Source organism: Phoca vitulina, unplaced genomic scaffold (assembly GCF_004348235.1).
Source record: "Phoca vitulina isolate PV1807 unplaced genomic scaffold, GSC_HSeal_1.0 scaffold50, whole genome shotgun sequence".
Classification (NCBI taxonomy): Eukaryota; Metazoa; Chordata; class Mammalia; order Carnivora; family Phocidae; genus Phoca; species Phoca vitulina.
Genome location: NW_022589753.1, coordinates 842,776 through 865,889, shown reverse-complemented (window position 1 = coordinate 865,889; position 23,114 = coordinate 842,776). Strand labels below are relative to the sequence as shown.

General features: G+C 56.3%; 1 protein-coding gene and 1 long non-coding RNA gene across 2 annotated transcripts in view; one reads left to right on the top strand and one right to left on the bottom strand.

Annotated features, from left to right (window-relative positions):
• Nucleotides 1-3,658, top strand: part of LOC116621705 — a 16,288-nt gene extending 12,630 nt beyond the window's left edge. Inside the window, exon 3 of the long non-coding RNA XR_004297439.1 lies at nt 3,571-3,658. This is a non-coding gene — a long non-coding RNA (uncharacterized LOC116621705). The remainder of the gene's footprint in view (nt 1-3,570) is intronic.
• On the bottom strand, nt 3,188-16,994 carry YTHDF1 (YTH N6-methyladenosine RNA binding protein 1). The gene is made up of 5 exons (XM_032387644.1): nt 16,898-16,994; nt 16,704-16,728; nt 15,330-15,409; nt 6,128-7,648; nt 3,188-4,432 (listed from the first exon to the last, which is right to left on the bottom strand). The coding sequence occupies exons 1-5, from the start codon at nt 16,922-16,924 to the stop codon at nt 4,406-4,408; spliced, it is 1,680 nt and encodes a 559-aa protein (XP_032243535.1). The 5' UTR covers nt 16,925-16,994; the 3' UTR covers nt 3,188-4,405.
• Between the last annotated feature and the right edge of the window lie 6,120 nt (nt 16,995-23,114).

The window sequence follows — 23,114 nt, the reverse complement described above, 5'->3', positions numbered from 1 at the left end:
GCATATTCACACCCTCAGAATTGCACACACACACAACTCCACCCATGTAACCTCCGTGCACACACACACACATCCATAAACCTGCACACACACGTACATCTGATTACACACATGTATAACACACTTGCATACACACACCTGGATACAACACGTACAACACATGCACACTTAGACACACACCTACATTCACACACACCTACATGCACACATACATGTATGGACACACACACGCACACATATGCATACATGCACATACACTGCAAGCACATGATCAAGGAAATGGGGCAAAATGTTAATAAGCAAATCCAAGTAAAAGGTATTCTCTGTGCTATTCTTGCTCTTGCAACTCTTCTGTAAACTTGTCGTTACTCCAAATAAAAAGTCTGAAAACAAGAAATGCACCCCCAGCTCCTGCACCCACACTCAGCTGGCCAGGCCTTCGGTACGGGAGCCCTCCACTTGGCAGGAATGCCCTCTCCCATGGGGCACGGCACCTGGGTGTTTGGGTCAACCCTTGCATGGGACACCACTGCTTCAGGGCACCCTGTGTCTCCATGTCCGCTTCCAGCTGGCGGGCCAGTCTCGGATAGCCCAAGTCTGTCTTGAGGCCTCAGAGCTGGCAGGAAGGAGACGACGAGCTGGGGTCACTGCCGCACACCAGTGGCACTCCGCATGTGTCCAGAAGGCACTTGACGTCACCCATGAGCCTTGAGCTCCATCCAGCTGTTGGCAGAGGTTGGGCACTCTGAGTCAGGGTAGGCTACACTCTTGGAGGGGGGGCCACAAACACCATGCGGGTGATCGAGAGCGTGGCCTCGCAAGGCCTCTGAGCTGACCCTCATGCCCTGTGCCACCGCAGGTCGGGGCACCTCCCAGGTCACTCCCGGAGCTGCCCTACAGGAAGGTCACCTCGCAGGGGCACAGCCCAAACCTACTACTGGCTCTTCCCGAGCAAGGGCAGGCGGCACAAGCGGAAGGAGACCTCATCTGTGTGCAGGGCTGACCCCCCCGCCCCGCATCCAGGGGGCACCGAAGCCTGTGCCCGGCTGCCAGGGAAGGAGGGATCCGAACAGTTACTTCCCAGTGAGTGGTCCCATAGTGGCACCGTTTCCCCCCCCTCCCCGGCCCCCTCCCCGGGGGGGGGGGGGGGGGGGGGGGAGGGCTTTCCAGTAAACAAAGATGGACTCGGGGACAGTTCACTGGGTGTTCCAAGCTCAAAAAAATTCACCCTCTCATCCACAGAAAAAATTATAGTAAAAATGTCATGCAAGACAACAGTTCAAATACCTTTTCTAACACATTGGTTTTGGGGGAAAAAACCTGAACATGCAAATATTAACTCCAAGCTGAGCAAGAGGAGACGGACCACACGGGGCACAGGCAGGCAGAGCCCAAGGGAACAGGGAGAGGCGGAAGTTTATCTGCACGACCATCGTGCAGGCCCAGGGGCCCTGCCGCTTGCCCACAGTGCTCGCCCTCACAGGCCCAACAAGGGCCCCACTCCCTGACCACAGCTAGGAAACTGAGCAAGTGACCTGCCCTCATCCTACTGGAGGGAGAGGAGCTCCTCGATCTCGGACCATGAGGCACGCGAGGTGGTACAGAACCCCAGCTGGGGAGAAGCCACCGGCAGGCAGGTCCAGCCAGCGTTCTCTCCGGGACTCCCTCTCGTCAGCTAAATGCCCACACAAAAGAGTCACCTGTGAATGGCGTGCCTTTGGGTAAAGGCTAGAGCTGACTCGGTTGGCTTGGGGGGCAGATACTAACATCATGCAGCCCTTTATAAGCAAAACCTGTCCTGCTTAGAAGTGCATGCACCCCTACAGCCCTTCCCCACCACAACACACACGTTCTTTCCTTCCTTGGATGTGATTCCCTCCCCCGCCAGCCAGCGGTCTGCAGCCCCTGACCTCCACTCCCAGGGGCCAGTCCAGCTGGCAGGGTTTGGAGGGAGCCTTCCTACTCAGTGACATCTAAGGAACTGATCTCATAGACAAACCGAGTGGCCGTCCCAGCCCCTGCTTCTCAGTAACGAACAGCCGGCCCCTCCTTGCATGCCCATGAAAGCCCTGGGCCCTCTGTTGCTTCAACCCCAACGGAAGGTGGGGGCGCTGCTCAGCCAGTCATCTTGCAAGCTAGGGACCACTGAATCTTTTAAGGGAGCCCAGTGGCCAAGCACACGGAAGAAAACGGCACCCAAGGTCTGATGCTCACTTTCCAAAGTAAAATCCGAGAAATCATTCTGAGCAAACAGAACTGCATTTGTACAGGCAGAATACTCACCAGGTGGGGAGTGGAAAATCTCCAGCTCAACCTGGCAGGGCGCAGGGCTGGGCTTCCTGTGTTCACCTGCCATGCCCACACACCGACAACCGGGTCCTGGCGGGGCATGCACCCAGGAAAGCACGGGAGAAAGTGTTCTGGGGTGCTGCTCACGTCCTGTGTCCTTAACTCTATCTCAAACTTCAAAACTTTTAAGGTTTCTGCATCTGTCTGTAAATTTTACTGCAACAGTAAAACAAACTGTACAAGCATTAAACTTCCTTTTTTAAAAAGGATTTTATTTGAGAGAGACAGAGATAGCAAGAGAAGCAAGAGAGAGCACAAGCGGGGAGGAGGAGAAGCAGGCTCCCCGGGGAGCAGGGAGCCCGATGTGGGGCTCGATCCCAGGACCCCGGGATCATCACCCAAGCCGAAGGCAGATGCTTCACCGACTGAGCCGCCCAGGCGCCCCAAGCATGAAACTTCCTGATGCACATGCTGACTTAGGGAGAGCATGCTGGTGTCTGCGGCTGACGAGTGGACGGAGGAAGGTCAGTGCGGGCAACCGGGCAGTGGACGCAGGACGCTCACGGAACTCCTGCAACTTCGCTTACGTCTGAAAAGGCTTGCAGTATGTTGAGGGGACTACAAACTCTGAGTGAGAACTGGATCTTCACGAAGTTGCCTGGCTGGCTCAGTCAGTAGAGCATGCAACTCCTAATCTCAGGGTCCTGAGTTCAAGCCCCATACTGGGCTGGAGAAAATTGAAAAAAAAAAGAAAAAAGTTCCTTTAATCTTTTCCACAAAGCATAGCGCAGGGTGAGTGAAGTTAGGATACTGTGCGGTTTCGGGGGATTACTGGCTCCCTGCTGCAGACAACAGAGACGGCGTCTCAGACGCAGCTAAGAACGACAGGACAGCAGACTTGCTAAATAGGTATTGTTTATTAAGGCTTGTATTCTCCAGAGGAAAAGTTATCCGATGTTGTCCGTGACTCCGTACAGGCGGTAACAGTTCAGAGAGTGACACGTTCTCAATACAAGTCTAAATAATACAGCTTAAACTTGAACTCAGAGGGTCTTTTGGAGTAGATAGTTTTCAGAAGGTACCTGCTCTCTAAACAGTCAGATCCCCTACAACGGGCGCGTGCAGACTGCTGGGGCGACAGGCGTGAGCACCATTTTCATGCTTAGAGTCAGACTCCAGGGGGCAGCGAGTTCTTCAAGGTCCCTCATTCCACAACACAGGACAGCAAACTCAGTTTCTCAAAGGTTTTTTGTTTTTGTTTTTTTTTCACCCCTTCGACAGGAAAACGAAACCCGCCGCACACCGTGGAAGGACAGTCGCAGCACTGGCTGCACTGGAGGTCCTACGTGGGAAGCTCAGCGTCGTGGGTAAACAACTCAGAACGGCACTGGGATTCGCAAGTCAAGAGCCGGGTCAGGATGGCCGCACACAGCTGAGCCCGGCTGACCGCTGAGCCCAGGCCTCCGCCGGCCACCCCACATCCGCCCCGCCGGGGTCGAGGAGCCGCGAGGGACACTCCGCGCCAACACAGCATGCTCACCGAATCTGAAAAACTCAAATCTATCTTTCTGTCTAGTAGAAAAATCAAGTGGACAGACTAGCATTTTAGACAGATAATGGGCAATAAAAATAGCAAACTGGCCAAACAAGGTGATCATTAACCTGTTGATTTCAGCATTTTGAAAAGTATTTTAACAGAATACAGTAAATGACAAAACAAGCCATGGTTTCTCATGTTTGCTAGAAAGTAAGAAAGGGTGAGAAAGTCCCCTATAAAGATGTTAAGTGACAGTGACTCAGAGTAAGAACATAACTTCTGCCAAACAACAAGAGAACCTTTGGGACGTATGAGGTTTTCTGTTCTGTCGTGAAGGGTGCTTGTGTTTCACGTTAGGTCTGACTGATAAGCGGACAAAACACATTCCTTTATTAGTGAGCTCTGTAATACTATAATACATAGAAAAATACAAATGAACGCAGATCCATCTGGGCAAAAATAAAAGACAAAGAGCATAAAGATGCAACGAGTCAGGCCCTGCACAAGACAACAGCACCAAGCACACGTTCTTAAACTTTTTCAGTCAAATGTCAGAACACAGAAGATGCCAGTTCATCCTTATTGTTTGTTTCGACTCTGCCGTTCCTGTAAAAAGAAAAAGAGTTTAACAAACTGAGTGAACATGCCACACACACTCCCTCAGAAGCGAGGTCCCAGGCTGCCCGGGGGGCTGTGGCCCTGCCTGGGACCGGTGCACCCCGCCCGCACTGGCCAGGCCACGGCAGCACGGGGACCAGGCCTCCGAGAGCCACCCACCCACGGCATCCACCTGCTCGAGGCAAGGCCCCTCTGGCCAGGTGTGCTTCCCCTCACACACAGACCCACCTCTCCCCACGTCTGCCTGTCTGGCTTCTCATCAATAGGGTCAGAAGCCCCGTCGGTCCTTCCTTAAAATGTTGCAATCAAACTCGGCCTGAGACATGGAGACACGGGTCTAAGAAGAAGCACACCGGCAGTGTTCTGGTGGAATTTCAATTCCCTCTCGAGCTCACTGGAGGACAGCTCAAAGCCGTGAACGGCCTCAGTCTGCCTGCAGGCAGGACTCCATGGACCAACTCAAAGACTTCCTCTTCCCAAACCCCACTCGCTAACGTACGTTTAGGACCCTAGAACCTTAAAACACCAACCGGGTCATGGGCAGAAATTTACCCCTAACCTCAAACAACTTCCAGAACCTACTGAGCTTCGGGAAAAGACCCAAGTGCCACAGGATCTAAGACAAACCACAGCCATGCACAGGAGCTGCCTAAAACCCACCAAGGGTCTTCAGCTTCATCACCAATGACCTCTGCTCTAGCCCTGTGAAGTCAGCAATTCAATATTTTATTTTATACCTAAAAGAGTTAGAACACAGACTCTCACTAACTGGAAGTAATGACAAGCCCCTCTCTTTCCCACTACAATGAACGAGGGACCAAGTCATCTTCACGTCTTACAAACTTGCTGTAGCAGGTGTAGCTTCTAAAACCGCAAACAGCACTGTTATCTATGGGCCCCATTACGTGCCTTTCAGCTAAAACGGGCCGTAAACCCATCTACTGTCAACCGAAGCTTAAGAAAAGGATATTTTAATATCAGAAAAGCACAGCAAAACTCGGGATGAACTCTCTCAGACAAACCAGCTTTACAAAGTGTGTTACGCTGTCATTCTTCCCACTTCTGGGCCAGCTCACAGGCGTCTGAGCCCTGTTCTCCTACAGCACACAGTCACTCCCGTGGGCTACGCCAGCTCAGGCTTGGGACTTCCTCGGTCACAGGGCGGGAAACAGAGCCAACCTCACGGCCCACTACGAGGCTTGCACTCTGGGTTCCAGATGCTCACTGTTACCCCCCCCCCCCCCCCAGCTCTTTACCACCTAGATGCAGAGTTCCAGACCAAGACACTGGGTTTCTGAGGGAGAAAGAAGCAACGGCCTCTAGACCAGGGCTTCCCGCCCGCTGAGGGCAGGGCCTGCAGCCCCAACAGCCCCGCTGGTCCACCCCAGTGCCACAGAAATGTCATTCCTAAGTGTTCCTGACAGAGGCTGTGCACTGTGGTCCCAATCATTATGTTCTCTTAAAACGGAAAAGTTACGTAGCGACATTCCACTTACACATCACTGCTGGGGACCATGCTTGGGAAGCGCAAATGCTGCTGCCCACACCCTCCCAGGACCGTGCTGCCCCTGCTGCAGGCCACTGGGAACTGGCAGTCCCCGGGCCCCACCCAGTGCGCACGGCCTTCAGCCTCGGCTCTGGCCTGGGGCCTCCAGAGCCCGTGTCTGAGGAAGCCAGACTCACCTTGCGCACCACCTCCTCCTCCTCCTGGCGCTTCTCATAGTGAGAAAAGTCGTCAAAGATGGAGGTTGTGTGCTTGTAGGAAGCAATAATTTTCAGCACTTGCTTTGCTTTTTCTAAGGGCACCTCCTGGGTGTCGCGGGAGTTGGTGACCGGCTTGTTGTCATTGTTCTCCAGCCTAATGTGCCGGAGCTGGTTGTTGGGCACGTCCTTGACGAAGATCCACTTCACGTCGAACTTGCCCTTCCACTTGTCCTGAGACCAGACCCCAGCGCTCGTGCCGTAGTCCACGGGCGACCTCATCTCCGCCACCCCGCAGAAGTGCCCGCTCCCGTTGACGCTGAAAAGCAGGTACACCGGCCCCTTGCTGCTCGCGGCGCGGAACGCACCGTCCAGACGCTTGTTGCCATGCTCGGTGCTGCACCAGATGGAGTACTTGATGGAGCGGTGGATGTCGTCCTCAGAGTAGCTTTTTATGATGAACACACGTCCGCTTTTAAGATTCCAATCAAACTCTTTAGGGTTATAGCTGTGGGCAGCTTTCAGTTTCTCAAGAACGGGGTGGGACTCCACGGTGGGGGCAGAATTAGGCTGGGCATTTCCAGGAGAGTTACCATCACCGCCAGTCCCTCCACTCTGCCCAAATGCCACATTTCTGTTGCGAGGGGCGACCCAGCGGGTTTGGGGTGGCTGCTGAGGGTTCGGATACTGTGGTTGGGCCAAAGGGGGAGGCTGAGCGGGAAGAGGCTGCACAACCGGCTGGGACTGGGGGGCAGACTGGGGGGCCGGAGCCTGCTGGGGGACCGGAGCCTTGGGCATGGGCCCCTTGTTGTCCCAGGTGCCAATGTCCATGTTATGCTTTATCGGTGGAGGGGGCAGGGCAGCCCCGATTACAGGTCCGCTCTTTGCTTTCATTTTCGGCTGTGGTTTTGCCGGCTTGCTGGCAATGGCAGCCCACGAGGTCGGCTTTGAAACTGGCATATTTACGCTTGTCCCACCATTGCCAGAAAGGACACCAGTCATCGCCACACTGCTAACGACTGACCCCACAGTCTTGACGGCAGAGGTGGTGACATCCCCGATCTTCAGGCCCACCATGCCCTGCTCCAGGCTGTTCATTCCAGGGGCCTTGTTGAGGGTGTCACTGTGAAAGCCCGTCTGCCCATCCACAATCGTGCCACCCAGAGAGCTTGGTGGGTAAGTGTAGCTGCTCCCATACGCGGAGCTCTGAGCCTGCTGCCCCTGAGACCCACTTGTCCCCCAGGCTGAGAAGGCAGGGTTTTCGGGGAAAAAATTAAACCTGTGCTGATAGATGTTGTTCCCCAGGCCCCCAGGCTGCCCAAAAACAGCATCATGCATAAAATGATGGTCTCCGTTACTGAGCTGTCCATAGGTGGTGAGGTATGGGATCGGAGGGTCCCCTCCGGTAGACCAGGGTGCCTCATTGAGGGAGTAAGGAAATCCGATGGACGGTGGGTAATAGCTGGACAGGTAAGGATCCGCCATGGAGGGGTAACTGTTACTCTGGGGAAACAAGCACGGGATGAGTTAGACTGCTTTCAAGACACAAGCCGGAGGGGATTTCCTACGTAAGTACAGGCTGACTTCAGAGCACCGTCCCTGCTGACGGGAAGGCTAAGAGCACCGACTGAGAACAAAGCCAGGACTGAGAGAAGCCCGGTGTCCATCTGCAACGTCCTGGGTCCAGCTGACGTGACCAGGCTCAGCCACTACCACTGGCTGTCTGCGGTCTACTCGGCAGTCCCCTCCCCCCCCCAAGGAGCGGACCCATCCGGCTGGCAGTGGTGCTGACCCGCACACGACAGCACAGGCAGCACTGAAGGTGAGGACGGCTTCACAGGCAACGAGAGGTTCCGAGCTGCAGGACAAGCTGGGGTGCTCAGGGACACTCGCCCCACAGCCTGGTCTCAAGCTGACCGCTCAACACGCCCAGGGTGTCCCCCCCCGCCCCGCAATACCCTTTCCCACACGCCTCTCCTGACAGCCCACCCCCTCTTCCGAGTCCAAAGGGGTCTCGCCATCCCACATCCCCACCCTGTCCTGGGCGTCGCCTTGGGCTCTCACAGTGGCTCTGACAGCTCCTTCACCACAACTCTGTGTCCTCCCTGCTCTCTGAGCCGCAGAGGCCCTCACATCGGGCTCCAACCAAACCTGGGGTCCCTGACTGAGGAACCACCTGTGTGGCAGCCGGACCGCCCCTCGAGGCAGCAGGGGCTCATCTCAGAGTTTCTGGAAGCCGGCCCAGGGCGCAGATTTACACCTGGGGTCAGCAGTTCTGACAAGGCGCCTCCTTGGGGAGAGACTCATTGGGGGTCTGGCCAGAACTGGGCCCCCCAGGCCATGCCACTGTGGGTGACTTAAATGGTTTCCTGTGGGGCGTGAGTGCTGGGGGGTGTTGGGGGGGAGGCTTCCCACCCAGGGCAGCTGACCTAAAAGTGGAAAGGCTGCAAAGGAAAACAAGAGTGGGGGGCAGCGGCAAGCTTCCCAGTCTGTGACACCATCTTCTGACTGGTCCCCATCCTCTCCCCTACCTTCCACCCCAAATAACCAGAAAGTTCTACATGGAGAGCACTGGCTAGAGACCTCCTCCTCCTCCTCCAACCCCACACCTATCTTCAGGTGAGAACACCTGCTGCCCCGGCTGGCACAGGGGGTCTGCTGCCACCTCCAGTCCCAGGGACCGCCAAGGTGGGAGCTGGGCTGAGGCAGCCACGGGGGGCTGGAGTGCCAGACAAGCAAGCATCTCTGCTTCCCTGCAATGGGAACGCGGAGTAACTCTGCAGACCCCCAGAGGACCCTATGGAGAACAGGCTGCTCCCCCAGCAGTCCCAGCACAATACACGACTGTGGTGACCCAGCCCCCTGGCTGCCAGTCTCCACGGCCACCTCCCCCCTCCCTGTCCCATCTAGGATTCATGGGGCTTCAAGCATCACAGTTCCTTCCTGTTCGCTGCTCCCCTTGACAGCAGACTATTCCAAAATCAGTTTTTAAAATGCAATTAACTATTTCCCCTGCAACAAAAATCCTTAAGATGCTCAGGAAGTTTAAAAAAAAAAAAAAGACAACAAATGGCCACCATCAATGTTCTACAAGCCTCGGAACAGCTGGAGCTACCCTCCCTTGAAAGGATTTCAGTGATTCTGGCCCCTTTCCTATAACCTCTCCCTCAGTTTCCCCGCACCCAACCTGGGCCCTCAAAGAAGCCTCTTGAAGGGGCCAATCGAGAGAGAGAGCAAATCACCAGGTCTGGGCAGAGGACATGCTCTGCGAGGTGAGGGGCAGCCCCACGGACCAAAGCCTTGGTCGCTGGACCTCAGCATCCAAAGACAGTTCACGAGACGCCAGGTGCTCTCTGCACGGGACTCCCACAGGGTCGGTACCTCACTCGTGACTCACACTTAACTCTTAACCACAACAGGACATAACTTAAGACCCGAAACAACGTATGTTACAGTAACCACTTAAAGTCCTACTGGTGAGTGGAGAAACCTAGCATTCCAGTCCCACGGACCCCGCTGTGCAGAGGCGGTTCTCAGTGGCTTCCACGGAAGCAGGACTGTCCAGGGCAAAGATGAAGCAACCCAGTCGGCATCCCCTGAATCCCGCATCTCTGCTCCGGAGGCAGACGGAGGCAAGGGTGTGTCTGCGAGCGAAGGGTCAGCCCTGGCTATGAGGACTCAACCCCCTCCCCCCTGAGCGCTATGTTGTTGTTGTTGTTGTTTTGAGCACTATGTTCTTATAGCGAAAGCAACGAAGACTCACTTCTGGTTGCCAGATGAAGGAGCGGTCCTGCAGCGAGAGCGTCCACGGGTGGCTGCAGGCCCACCAGGAGCTGAGCCACCGGGCACCGCGGTGCACCCTGCACTAGCATTCACACGGTCCTCCTCCGCACAGGCCCTGGCACTCCCCGAGCAGCCCACCACCAACACCCAGGAGCTGGGCTCCATGCCAGCCCTGCCCGCCTCCTCCCAACGCTGCCCATCCTCACCGGGGCACGAGGGGCGCCTGGCAGGCCGTGTGTGTGAGCCTACCTTCTGCCTATACCCCATCTGACCGGCAGCTATTTCCTGCTACACCGGTCATCTTTCTTTCGAAGCTCTGAAAGCCAAGCAACAAATCAGTCTGCAAAACTCTGTGAAGTCAGTCATTCATCCTGTAAGAAGACCTGGATGTGTTCACCCCCTTACTTGCTCTCTGGACCACACACTCCCCTCCCAGCGGCCCCGGTCAGTCTGTCGGTCCATCTGCAATGCGTTGGGGCTGATGGCTCCAGCCTCAACTTCCAGAAAAACTGACATTCTACTCACTTGTGAAGGTGATCTGGAATGTGACCCCCATTGACGGGGCCCCACCCCGAACAAGGCCAGACGCAGCCCGGAACGCTTGCTCCCAACGGACACACTGCCACTGACCATGGCTCAGCCTAGCTCGTTGACACCAAACAAGCAGCCTACTCAGCCCGCTGTGCACCCAGGGCTGCCAAAGAGAAGTCCAGGTACCAGGGATGCAGGCGCACACGCTGAGGAGTGCAAACACACGCCGGGCTTTCCCTCAGCATGTCGGCCACGCGACAAATCTCCATAAGGACAACACAGGTAAAACCACCACGCTGACCGATGCTCTCACACACATTCTACATGTAGCCTTTGGTAAAATACAGGACCGCAAAAGAGGGAGGCTGACACATCTTCAGGGCAAGATTAGGCAACAGAAGTAAGAAAAGACACTGCCAGGCGCTGGACTCTTCGGGTGCTTCCTTGAAGCCACATCCAAAATGATAAAAAAAAAAACGGGCACTCCAGACAACACAGATTTCAAAGTCAGTGGCTATTATCCGTACATCATTTTCACTGAAAAACCATAATAAAACACAATAATCTACCCTAAAATTCAAACTTTTTCATACTTAAAAACATTTAGCGACACTAAAAGAAGAAGAAAAGGAACTCATTCTGAATGGCCAGAACTGAAGCTTAAGTAAATTAAGTAAACAGGGAAAGGATCAAAGGGACACAGATGCTGGGCACGAAGCTCTGAGGCCCAGCAGGTGCACGTGGCAGAAGCCCTGGGGATACAGGTCCAGCTGCGTGTGTCCCTGAGCAAGAGGACTGTGGCTGCAGGCCCTCGCCTGGTGGGGCTGTGTGCAGGGAGCCCGGTTTCTGACACAGAGGACGTGTGCCTTTGTCTCCAGCTGGAGGTACGTAGTTTTGAGAAAGGAGACAACGAGAAGTACGCAAAGATACCACTAGGCCCCGCCAGCCGCACTCCGTGATGACCTGTCCCCACTGGCTGGCTGGCATCACTGGAGGCTACAGCCTACAAGACCATGCGCTCCTCGCCAGCCCCTCCTGTCACCCAAGCCCACCACAACGGCCCAGCACAGAGCGAGCCATAAGCCACGGGGCTCATGGGCTCTTCATGTGACATAGGCCACCAACAGGGCATCGGTGTAGCCTGGCTTTGTACTGCTGGGTGAAACCCCCCAACCTGCCAGAAACCCTGGGCGACAGCTGAGCACAATTTTCAAGACAAGTTTGTCTTTATAAACCAAACACCTCTCCAGGCCAGACAAAAGCTCCCTGCAAAGCGTAAGGAGGTACAGATTTCAACTTAACCCGGAGGTAACTTCTGAGAGCTGGCGTACCAGGTCCATGAAGAGACACAGAGAGCCCAGGACACCCTGACCCTAAAGCACCCCCCGCTAGCACTCAGGTGGTCCTGCTCCACGTGCAGAGCAGGCCTCCCTGCACCGGGGTGACGGCTGGCACGGCTTTCCAGAACAATGCTTCAGGATGAGCTGAAACCAACTACAAGCGACCAGCACTGAGACTCGGAACAGGAGAGTTTACACAACATTCCTATAAAGTGAACATGTCCTATTACACTGACAGCACAACTGAATTATTGAGAAAAAACTAGGAAAGTTTACTCCTGTTCCCTTCTGTCCCTGTCTCACATGACCAGGCAAACGAATCTGTTGACAACTGAGTACGTAGTCCCAGCTGCCCTTGCTTAACTCCCACAGTGCCCACACTGCCTGGCCCCTCCCCCAGAATCCCCACCCAGGGCCCCTCCTCCCCCAGCATTCCCACCCAGAATGCTGCCCCCAGAATTTCTCCAGAACCCCTTGCCCAGAATCCCACCCAGAGCCCCTCCCCCAGAATCCCCACCCAGAGCCACCTCTCCCAGAATCCTCAGCTAGAACCCCTCCCCCAGAATCCCCACCCAGAGCCCCTCCATAACCCCTCCCCCAAAGCCCCACCCAGAGCCCCTCTGCTCCCCAGGGTTCTCCCTCCCCCCTTCTCTAAAGCTGACTAAAACGTGTTCCGTGTCACACATGGAGACCCAGAGCTGCTACGTCAATGTAGGATGGTCCTGGGGGCAACCAGGAAGGAAAAAAACACACCAGAAGCAGTGTCCCAAGACTTTTCTGTGGGGGAAAAAAATCACCCGCCCCGAGGACAACACTTCCGTTACAGTGCATTCCAAGTTAAATTAACTTGAAAGGCCTGCTCTGAAACACTTTCCTAATCATCCCAGGTATTAAAACTTCAAACACAAAAAACAGAAAGAGGCTCCAACTTGCTACTACAAACATCTGGGTGAAACAAACCACAAAGCACCGCAGGGCTGCCGGCTCTACCCACCGCCTTCACCGTGGTGGCCGCGCACAGGACGAGTCACCGTGTGCACCTTCACATACGTGCAGCCTGTCGCTCATCGACACGTCACTCGAGACGAGCACACGGCGGGCGACTGCAGGCGTGCGGCTCCCGGCCCCCCAAACCACTTCTCTCACTCACTCAGCAGCAGCCGTACCCTCAATCCGAGACCCGGACGACCAGCATGCAGGCGCTTTCTTTCCTCAACAGCAATCTTCACCAGCAGAGTCCAAAACGGGACGTGTCATCCATTCCCATGGGCTTGTCTGCAAGGAGGCCACACTGCATGGTGCCCCCCCCCCCCCAGGAAGAAAGGAGTAACAGACACAAGCACAAAAGGAGCCCTTGCCGTGTGCGGGAAGAGACACGTCCCCCCACCCTCCCACCCCATCACTGGGGAACGGAGCTCTGCCACAAACTGGCTCCATCACTTGGGCAAACCAGGCTTCTCCGGTCCCACTTCTTCATCCACAGAACAAGAGGACCAGGAGAATTAGGACCTAAGAGCTCTCCGGTGTTACCTGCTTCCTACACTCCAACAGTGGGGTGTTCCTGGAAAACCTGTTCGCAGCCAAGAACGTGGATTTACTCTTAAGCAATGTGCTGATTAACCATCTTGCTGAAAACTACACACGCTAACAGCCGGGACAAACAGCGACTGTTTTATGGCTGTTCACGGAGCGTCTACCTAAAGCGGTCTTCGCAGCTGGCTTCCCCAGGGTGAACAGCTGTAACTACCCTCCTGACGGAAAATCATCTGCTCCACTTCCAACCAAGGCCTCCCAATTAACATGAAAGCTCCTGCCTTATAAAAACACTTCAAGTGTATTTGAAGCAATCCCCCCACCACTTTTCTCTGGTTAAAACTTAGAACACACTACTGCTAGGATAGTCAAATCACGTAAGGAACAAATAAGATACCAAGATAAAATAAGTCCATTTAACTGCCTGCCATTGTCTCTGGCAATGCATCGCTGAGGCCAGGGCAGTTCTCCTCTGCAGCACCTGGTCCTGCCCAGAGGAGGGCGGATTCTTGGGGGGGGGGGGGCTCTATATCTATAAAGAGTCTCCTGGGTGCTTTTGCTGCTGACCTGCTCAATGCAATAAGAAGGACAAAGATGGGGAAAAGTTCTAAGTTCTAAGACACTTTAGATAAGAGCAGGCTAGGAAAAAAAAGAGGCAAAATAACTTTATTCCTCTGCAAGAAGAGGCTAAACTTGGTTTCATTCTAAAGCAAACAAACATAGTACATTTAAAAAGTGGTAGACAGGGCGCCTGGGTGGCTCAGTCGTTAAGCGTCTGCCTTCGGCTCGGGTCGTGATCCCAGGGTCCTGGGATCGAGTCCCACATCGGGCTCCCTGCTCTGCGGGAAGCCTGCTTCTCCCTCTCCCACTCCCCCTGCTTGTGTTCCTGCTCTCACTATGTCTCTCTGTCAAATAAATAAATAAAATCTTTAAAAAAAAAAAAAAAAAAGTGGTAGACATCATGGGGCGCCTGGGTGGCTCAGTTGGTCAAGCGACTGCCTTCGGCTCAGGTCATGATCCTGGAGTCCCTGGATCGAGTCCCGCATCGGGCTCCCTGCTCAGCAGGGAGTCTGCTTCGCCCTCTGACCCTCCCCCCTCTCGTGCTCTCTCTCTCATTCTCTCTCAAAAAAAAAAAAAAAAAAAAGGGGGGAAACAACATGCTTAAACCAACCTCTAAACTACCCGGGGGGTTTAACAAGGGCAAGCCAGCCCCCAGGAGACACTGCCGAGACATTTCTGGTTGTCCCGCTGGTGTGTGTGTCGGGGAGTCAGTTACTCATGGCATCTTGTGGATGAAGGCCAGGAAGGCTGCTAAACACCCTACAACACACACACCTCAAAGAATGTTCCAGTCCAAGACATCTGTAGTGCCAAGTACCTAAGAAACGGGCAGCTGTGACCTACCGGGGCCTGCACAGCTACCAGCTGGAGCTTCACGTGGCCCACCTCCTGTTACCCTCCTAACAATTTTATGTGAGCAGTTACCACAACCAGTTCTACAGAAAAGGGACCTGAGACACAGAGAAGGCAAGCCACCTAAGGAAGTGTCATGGAGTCAGTGATGGAGCAAAGATTTGAACCCAAGGCCAAAGTCTGACTCCAGAGCTTGGTTCTTAGATGCTCTCCTACACCACAATTCTAATGCCCAGAGCCAAAACAACTCACCAGGAAGTTTCAAAGAACTCCGCACACCTCCACTCTGTCGAAAGCAGTGCATCACTAAGTCACCAATGCTGAGGCCAACAGAAGTCCACGTGCATACCGCCCCCATGAGACACTGCTTCCTCCGGAGAGCACACCAGCCCCACCCATGCCCCACGTGTAGCTCAAGGCTACTCGTCCAAGCAAGTCGTCAGCATGTTACTTCTAATATTTTATATTGTGTTTCTTGGTTGTTAGGATAATAAAGTCAGAAACGTAACACTAAAGGTGCATTACAAAACTCAAGAAAAACTAACATAGAAAGTAGGTTATTAAAAACAACAACAACAACTCACCTGATTTGACTGTCCAGAAAGGTAGGGCTCAAAGTCATTGTCATGGACCGTATCCTTCTGATGCAAAGAACCATTTTGTACTAGAAGAAGAAATTGAAAAATATTATCTTTGAATTAAAAAAAAATCACTTCTAAGCATAGAAATCAAAAGCTGTAAAATCTACATCCATCAATTCCTAGAAGTTGCTTTTATTTAAAAAAGAACACGATCAATATCCCACTGATATTTACATAACTACCTACAATGGTGATGCAGAACTTCTGATAATTTTGATTTTTTAGAATTTTTTAGAATTTTTTTAAAAAAATTTTATTTACTCATTTGAGACACAGAGAGAGCGAGCGAGCATGAGCAGGGAGAGAGGCAGAGGGAGAGGGAGAAGCAGGCTCCCCGCTGAACCAGGAGCCCGATGTGGGGCTTGATCCCAGGACCCTGGGACCATGACCTGAGCTGAAGGCAGACGCCCAACCATCTGAGCCACCCAGGCGTCCCAATTTTGATTGTTTTTGATGAAGATTTAGTCATAATTTGGTAGAAGTTGACAGGATACAAGTGCAGACAAAATAACGCAAGGCACTTGTAACTGGGTTCCGGTAAAGGCGGTGTGGTCTGGGAAGACCACGTAGGCCAAACAGAGATGGGCGCTTCCACAGGCCCCAGCGTGCAGGACAGAGACCCCGGGGGCTTCCAGCACAGCTGGGAGGGGCTGTAAGAATGACGTTTCTGGACTCATTGCTGTCCCGCTCTCCACTTACTTTCCACTGTTACAATGCTCAGCCAAAAAAGGAAAGCAAAGGTAAATAAAGTGTTGGGCCGTTTCCAATCTTAAAACATGATGAACCATATTTGGTTACACCCGAGTAACACACACTGGTTAAAAACCGTCTACCCAGTAAACACCAAGTGTCACTTACGGGTTTGCACCAGAGTGAGTTTTGGGGGTTTATCCGAAGCCACAAAATCACAAGAGATGACCGGAGACTCAGAAAGCAAGGGCTGTAACTGCTGGGGTCCCGAGCTAGCTGGCAGGGTGGCCCCGGAGCCGCCCAGCGCGCCTGCAGCCAGCCAGCGCCCCCCCGGCCGCCGCCTCCCCTCCCCCACTCCGATCCGCCCTCCTGCAGTGGGGAGGAGGGGGATCACTCTAACCACCCATTTATTTACTTCTTGAAAAGCCCCTGTTTTCAGACTGTCAAACCTCCCCAAATGTTACAACCTAGAATTTTATCTCCCGGAAGCACACGGGAGAAAAGTTTCCGGTTCCAGATGCCCTTCCTGGACCTTTCCTTCCCCCGCATCGTCCGCTGTCTCTCGGGGGGCTCCTGCCCCTCCTCCGCCACTCCAGGACCTGCACAGCCCGTGCCCCCCTGGCTTACCTTTATTATCTTGTCCTTTTGTTCTCTGTGTCGCCGCAGGCCGGGACGTGCGTGCAGACGGAACCCGGGCAAGAGGGAAACACAAAGTTATTCACAAGCACCCGTCCCAGGCGTGCGGCGCGCTCCGGCCCGAACGGGTCCCGCGGTCACCGGCGCCCCCGACGCCCCGCGCCCCCGGCCCCCCGGCCCCCTACCTGGGGGTCCACGCTGGTGGCCGACATGCTTCATGAACAGCCCGGCGAGGCGCGGGGCCGAGGCGCCCGCCGGCTCGGGCCTCCCCGCGAGGCCGGGCCTGTCACCCGCGCTCTCGCGGCCCAGGGCCCGCCGCCTCCTCCCCGGGCGCCGGCCGCGCGGCGGCGGCGGCGACTACTGGGCGCGCGGGGCGCTCGCGAGGCGCGGCGCAGGGCAACAAGCCTGGACGGGACGCACTGACGAGGAGCCGACTCCAATGGCGGCGGCGGCGGCGGCGACGGCGAGGGACGAGGCTGCGCGACGTCAGCGCGCGCAGAGCAGGCCGGGAGCGCCGACAGGCCGCCACGGCCGCGCCTGCGCGCCATCGCCCGGCGGGACGGATCTCGCGCCCGGGTCTTGGTATCGCGCGGCGGGGGCGGGGCGAGCCCGGGAAGTCACGTGGGCGACCTCCAGGCGGGCAACGGGGGGCCGAGCGGGAAGCGGCGGGTGGTTAGCGGCTGGGCTCCTCGGGTGTGCACCTGCCGGGCCTAGCACCTCCAGCCTCAGCCCCTGGCGCCTTGTGCGTATCCCCGAGGTCTGAAGAAGCAGCTGAGCCGGCGAGTACGACCACCTACCTAAAGCCGCTTACGGCAGGCTGGGCCCCAGACTACCCTGCAGCTCAGCCCAGATGCCCCGCAGACATTCCTCAGAGGGCACCCTGAGCGGAGCTCTGCGGCCGTTGGGGCTGCACCTCCGGGCTTCCTAAGTTTTGTCTGTGTCCTTGCTTTCTGCAACGGCTGTTCCTGGGGAGCCCTGTACTTGGGCCTCCTTGAGGGTCCTGCTTTTCCAGAGCCCTCTTGGGTCTCTAGTTTATCACCAGTTTGCATGTTGGAGTCTTGACCCCAATTTCACCATGGGGAGGAAAAGAGTTCGGCCCCACACTGTGCCCTAGTCCAGGAGGGGCACGGGGCTTTTTGGTCTCTGTTTAAGGATGGACAGCCCCTCTTGGCTCCGACTTCCTGAAAGGAGTCCAGTTCTATTCCTCACTCACCCCCACCCCTCCCAGTGTAGGGCCCCCAGCCTGGACCCTGCTCCCAGCTCCAGAGCCCCTGTGGCCACTTCCTACCTTGGCTTCCAGATGGGTCTCTTCTTCCTTCCCCACTCTCTCTCCTGCACACTCTAGTAACCTTCACAAGCCCAAGGTTCTGCTGAAGGAGAGAGGCCTAGAATGCTGGTTCACGGTGGGGAGCCAGGCAGGTGGGCATCAGAAGATCGCTCTCCAAAGCAGGGCCAAGGGGAATGCCAGCAGGCAGGTTATGCACTAAGCAGGGTAGATGGAGACTGCTAGGATCATAGTGGGATCCCAACACAGGCTCAGAGACTGCACCGGCGCTGGAGAGACAGGATCAGTGGGGTACCAGACAACATCTCTGGCGGCTGTAGGAGGAGGTGTAGATAGCACCAGCAGGTGGGTGGGCCATGGGGGAGTCCACTGCGCCACATTGCTCATCGTTGGGTCTCCCTGGGGCCCTGTCTGACCTAAGGATGGGAAAGGCAGGCTGGGCACAAGGCCCCGAGGAAGACGTGATACCCTGCAGATGAATCTGGGTCCAGCACCTTGATATACTTGGGCCATGGGCAGCTCAGGCTAAGGCGAAACCTCATCTTTGTACTTGAAGGTACAAGGTGGGAGACATCCGCAGTCACACTCCCTAGCCCTCCACCCGGACTGCACATGTACGCGTGGGTCTGTCTGTCCCCTGCACACAGCTCTGCATCTCCCTGAAGCTAATAGTGACCACCCACTGCTACCCTCGTCCCTCCCAAGGTCATTCCTGGGCTGTTCAGGCTCAGGCTGCACTGAGCATCCCCGCCCAGGTGGATTCGCTGTGTCAGATGTGGCCCATGGCTCCCAAAAGAGGCTGCGTGGATTCATCCAAGCTGGGGGCGGGGCCTAACGGCTGGTGGCCCTGAGTGCAGGTGACCACCTGGCTGGAGCAAACTCTCCCCTGGCGGCTGGACATAGCTCGCCCAACAACTGGCCTTTGGGGGGCTGCAAACGAGGACACCTGTCCACCCAATGAGTAATGAAAGCACCCATACCAGCATCCAGTCGCTCTCTGGTCACCTCAGCTAAACTCCAAGTTTATTCCTAATCAGGGGCCTCCTTCTGGAAACCCCGTCTTCTGTGGAGCTTTCCGTGGAGCTGCTTCATCCCCAAAAAACCTGCTCATGTTCTCCAGACATGTGCCCCCCCACCCGCAGAAGTAACCTTTACATGCCTGCTGTGAGTCACAGCATTTTACAGGTTCGAAACCTCCTCTTTTTAAATATTTAATTGGGTCGTTCATTCCATAAGTGTTCACTGAGTACCTGCTTGTGTGGGGCGCTGAGGGTATGCGGCAGTCTCTGCCCTGAGGAGCTGGCAGGGGGACTGGGGAACATTGACGCAGCCTGAGAAGTGGCTCAGCTTAGCCATTGAGCACCTGCTGTGTACAAGGAACCACGCACAGGAACAGAGAATGAGCCAGATGCTGCCCTGTGACCCAGAAGGGAGACAGATGGGGATGAACAGGTCACCTTGGATTAGAGCTGAGACAGCCAGGAGGGGCGCTGGTCTGGCCTCAGGAAGGCCTCCGGGGCCCCGTCCAGCACAGAGGCTCGGGGGGCAGCAGCTCGCCGGCTAGGACTTGGAGCCAGGACGCAAAGCAGCTGCATGCCCACTGGAAGGGCAGCTCCCCGTGGCCAGGCCGGGCTGGTATCCACTGCTCCGTGCAGTGCGGGTAGACAGCCTGGCGCGGGGAGGTGCGTGATAACGGGTAGAGAGCAGACCAGTGAGGCGTCAGCAGCTCTGAGGGTCAGGAGCAGCTGAGCCTCCCAGAAGTTAGAGAGCTCACCGGGGCCCCACAGCGAACCCATGGCCAGCTGGAGGACTTTAACCATCGTCTGGCACCCAGCAGTCTGTCCTGTCCTCAGCGGGCACCCTCGGCTCCACCCCCTCTGCATGACTTCCCGAAGTGCCGGCCGCACCCCTCCCCATGCCAGTCTCTGCTGGTCAGCTCCTTCCCTGCTTTTCCAGGAGCTGAGCTTTTAGAATCTTAACTCCACTTTGCCAGTGGCATCTTCTGCTTCCTCGGTCCCCAAAGACGGTGCCAGGTGGTCACCCAGATGTCTCACCGGTGTGGGGGCAGGATACAGAGGCACCCTGCTGGCGGTCGATGCGACAGTGGGAGCTGGGGTGCTCTGCACTGTTGTCCCAGCTCAGGTGGCATTAACCTTGGCGATGAGATGAGGTGTGGCAAAGCACCCTGCACTGCTCGGTCGGGGGGGCTCACCTCACCTGGCAGCAGGGGGGCAGCTCTCAGCCCAGGAGGCCCAGCACAGCTGGCTCTGTGCAAGGTGAACGCCTGGGCTCACTCTCTGCCATCTCTCTCTGGGCCTGTCGTGACATTTATTATTTGCTGCTCAAGGTCACACTCCCTGGGGCAGGGGGTGTTCAGAGGGGGAACACAGGCCCTCATAGGCTCCCCAAGCCCATGCTTGTGACTGGGCGCCCCTCCATGTTCACACCCAGACCCCTGCTAGGGCAGTAGCGGTGACCTGGCAGAGGACAGTGGAGTGGACAGCTAAGAATCTGTCCTAGGGGAAGGGGAACAGGGAGACCCCCAAACCTCCAACACATCATCCCATGGGATGTCACTTTACAAGACACAAGTTCAAGGACAAAAGTATTAAGAACATCAAGATGGTGACCGCAGAGGTTGAAACGTCAAGCGCTGGCCCTTCTGAGTGCGGTCGAATGCCCTGAGGGCAGGCCTGGGTCACAGGGCCTCCAGGCACCATGAGGACTCTGCACCAGGGGTTCGCAGGGAGGGGGGACTACAGAAGCCAGTGGTCAGAAAGCTGGGGGTAGGGGCTGGACCAGGTGCCTGGGGAGGGTGGGCAGGTGAGGCAAAAATGAAGAACAGGGCACATCCTGCTTTTCTTTCGGGGAGACTCCCCTTGGTCCCTGTGGTTTGGAGGTGGCACCTCACCTGGCCCCGTCGGAGCCTCAGCCGGGACAGTGCCTGGGTCTGGAGATGCGAAGCTTCCCCTGGTGCTAAGCCGTGCACACGGGCTGCCGGTGGCCATGCTGGCCTGGAAGTAATTGGACACAGAGGGCAGGACCCAGAGTGGGAGAAGCAGGCCCGTCCAGACAAGCTGGAAGCAGTCCAGCTCTGTGCTTTTGGCCACAGGAACCAATACATTTCATTTCTGCTGAAGCTTTCAGTTTCTGTCACCTGCACCTGAGGGTCCCGACCACAGTGATGATGCATGGCTTGCAAACCCCGGGCCCAGACATCAGACTCACCAAGGAGGGTGTCTGCGGAGCCTGGGTGACCATCGCCAGCCGCTCGCTGCTCAGATAGCACCTCTTGGCTGGCTCCAGGGTCCCCATGACCTGCCCCACACAAGTCCTGCACCTTCAAATGCCTCCAGTCCCCACGACAACCAACTACAGGCACGTCCCTCCGCCTGTGACACTCTTCCCAATCTCTGACAGGCACACTCAGCCCCTGCTTCACCTCCTCTCCCAAGCCTGCCCTAGACTCTTGGGTGGTCTGTCCCTCCCTTCTGTGGCTCCCCTGAACATCACACTCACTCTGGGGGATCTTGGGGCTCAGCTGGGTCATCACTTGTCTGCAGGATCCGTGCTGACCTGCGTGTGAGGTGCCGGCCCCAAGCGATGCCTCTTCGTGAGTCTGAAAATCCAAAGTGAGGGAGAGATAGAAAGAAAAAGGTTTTGCGCCCCTATAATCCCTCAACCCTTGAGCCCTGCCTGCACGGGGTTGGGGAATTTGGGACCTGTGTACTGGTGCAAGCTGTCAGCTCTGCTTTCCCTGGAGCCCCCCTACCCAAGGTGGGTCGAGCTCCCTGATCCAGCCGTCCCCAAAGCTGAACCCAATTCCCCGGGTCCCTAGGCTGGAATCTGGGCCCAGATACGGGATCTTTCAAGGTTCCAGCTGATGCGCCGGTGGTTGCAGACAGCAGAGCTGGCCAGCGGACATCCCAGGCTTTCCGGGCAGTGGGACAACAAGGCGGCTGCTCATCACCCCTCCTTCCCCTTCAAGCTGTGCACCACGCCCTCGGCCCATCCCCCATCCTCCTGGCTCAGCTCTGAGGGGCACCTGGCTCAGGGAACGGGCAGGAAGAAGCCAGGCTCATCCGTACTGAACTGTTCTCACGGAGAGGCCAGTTGTCCTGCCCAGGCCTGGGCCCACACATGCCAGGAAATAATCTGATTCCATGAGCCTGAGGTGATTCGGGCTGGCCCACCGAGGCAGCCCTGAAGCTGTGGGTCCAGTGGGGTCCAGTGCGGTCCAGTGGGCCCACAGCTCGGTTGAGGTCCCGCGGGTTCATCCTCAGCAGGCGGGGAGAAGCCCCGAGCCCCACAGCTGGTGCTCGCCTTCCCCCGCGCCACCTGCTGGCCTCTGGCGGCTCTGCCCGCGGCTCCCTCCGGCCCCCTCACCCCGGAGCCCATGTGCCAGTCCGGCCGCCCCTGGGGTCCGCAGGCTCCAAGGCCCCCAGCACGGCTGCTGCGGCAATGAACCCTCAGGAACACCCCCCAGTATCAGTGACTTGCCCACTCCCTCCTTACGCTTCCTGCAGTGACCCCAGAAAGCACTTATACCCCAGGGTCTGCTCTGGAGAACTCAAGGTAAGACGCAGGGGTGAAGAAGGCAGGGTGACACAGAAGCCTCCTCAGAGAGATCCTTCCCCCCTCGTTCTCTTCCCTGGGCCCCTTCCTCCTGCAGGTCCTCGTGGCACCGTGGCCAGGCACCCTTCTGGGCTCTGAGGACCACGTCTGCTGCGGTTCTCGCCCTCCCACCCTGGCCATCCGTGGCCGGCCTGGCTCAGTGAGATGGTGCAGATGGCCACGAGGCCGTGTGTGCTTTCTGCTGGCCGCAGCTGTGAGGGTAGAGTCCCCCATCACCATCAGCGAGGGGCCCAGCTACAGCACCGGGTCAGAGTGGGCTCTTAGATGGAGTGCGGGCCACCAGGCAGGAGCTGGGAAAGCTCTGATGTGGACAGCAGCGTGGACGTGGTGGCAGGGGTCCCAGCACCAGCGGCTCTGCCCCCACCCTCCCACACCTGTTCTGGCCCCCTCAGAAGCCCAAAGCCTCTATGGGCCTGTCCTATGCTTGCCTGGGGCTCTGTGGCCATAGGAGGGGAGCTCCTGTGACAGCCAGGCTTCCGGAA

Excerpts from the sequence above, each read along its gene's own strand:
- YTHDF1 (XM_032387644.1), bottom strand. The coding sequence starts at position 16,924 with ATGTCGGCCACCAGCGTGGACCCCCAG. Across the intron at positions 16,729-16,897 it reads CCACCAGCGTGGACCCCCAG|AGAACAAAAGGACAAGATAA; the intron begins GTAGGGGGCCGG and ends GCGGCGACACAG. Across the intron at positions 15,410-16,703 it reads AAAAGGACAAGATAATAAAG|TACAAAATGGTTCTTTGCAT; the intron begins GTAAGCCAGGGG and ends TTCTTCTTCTAG.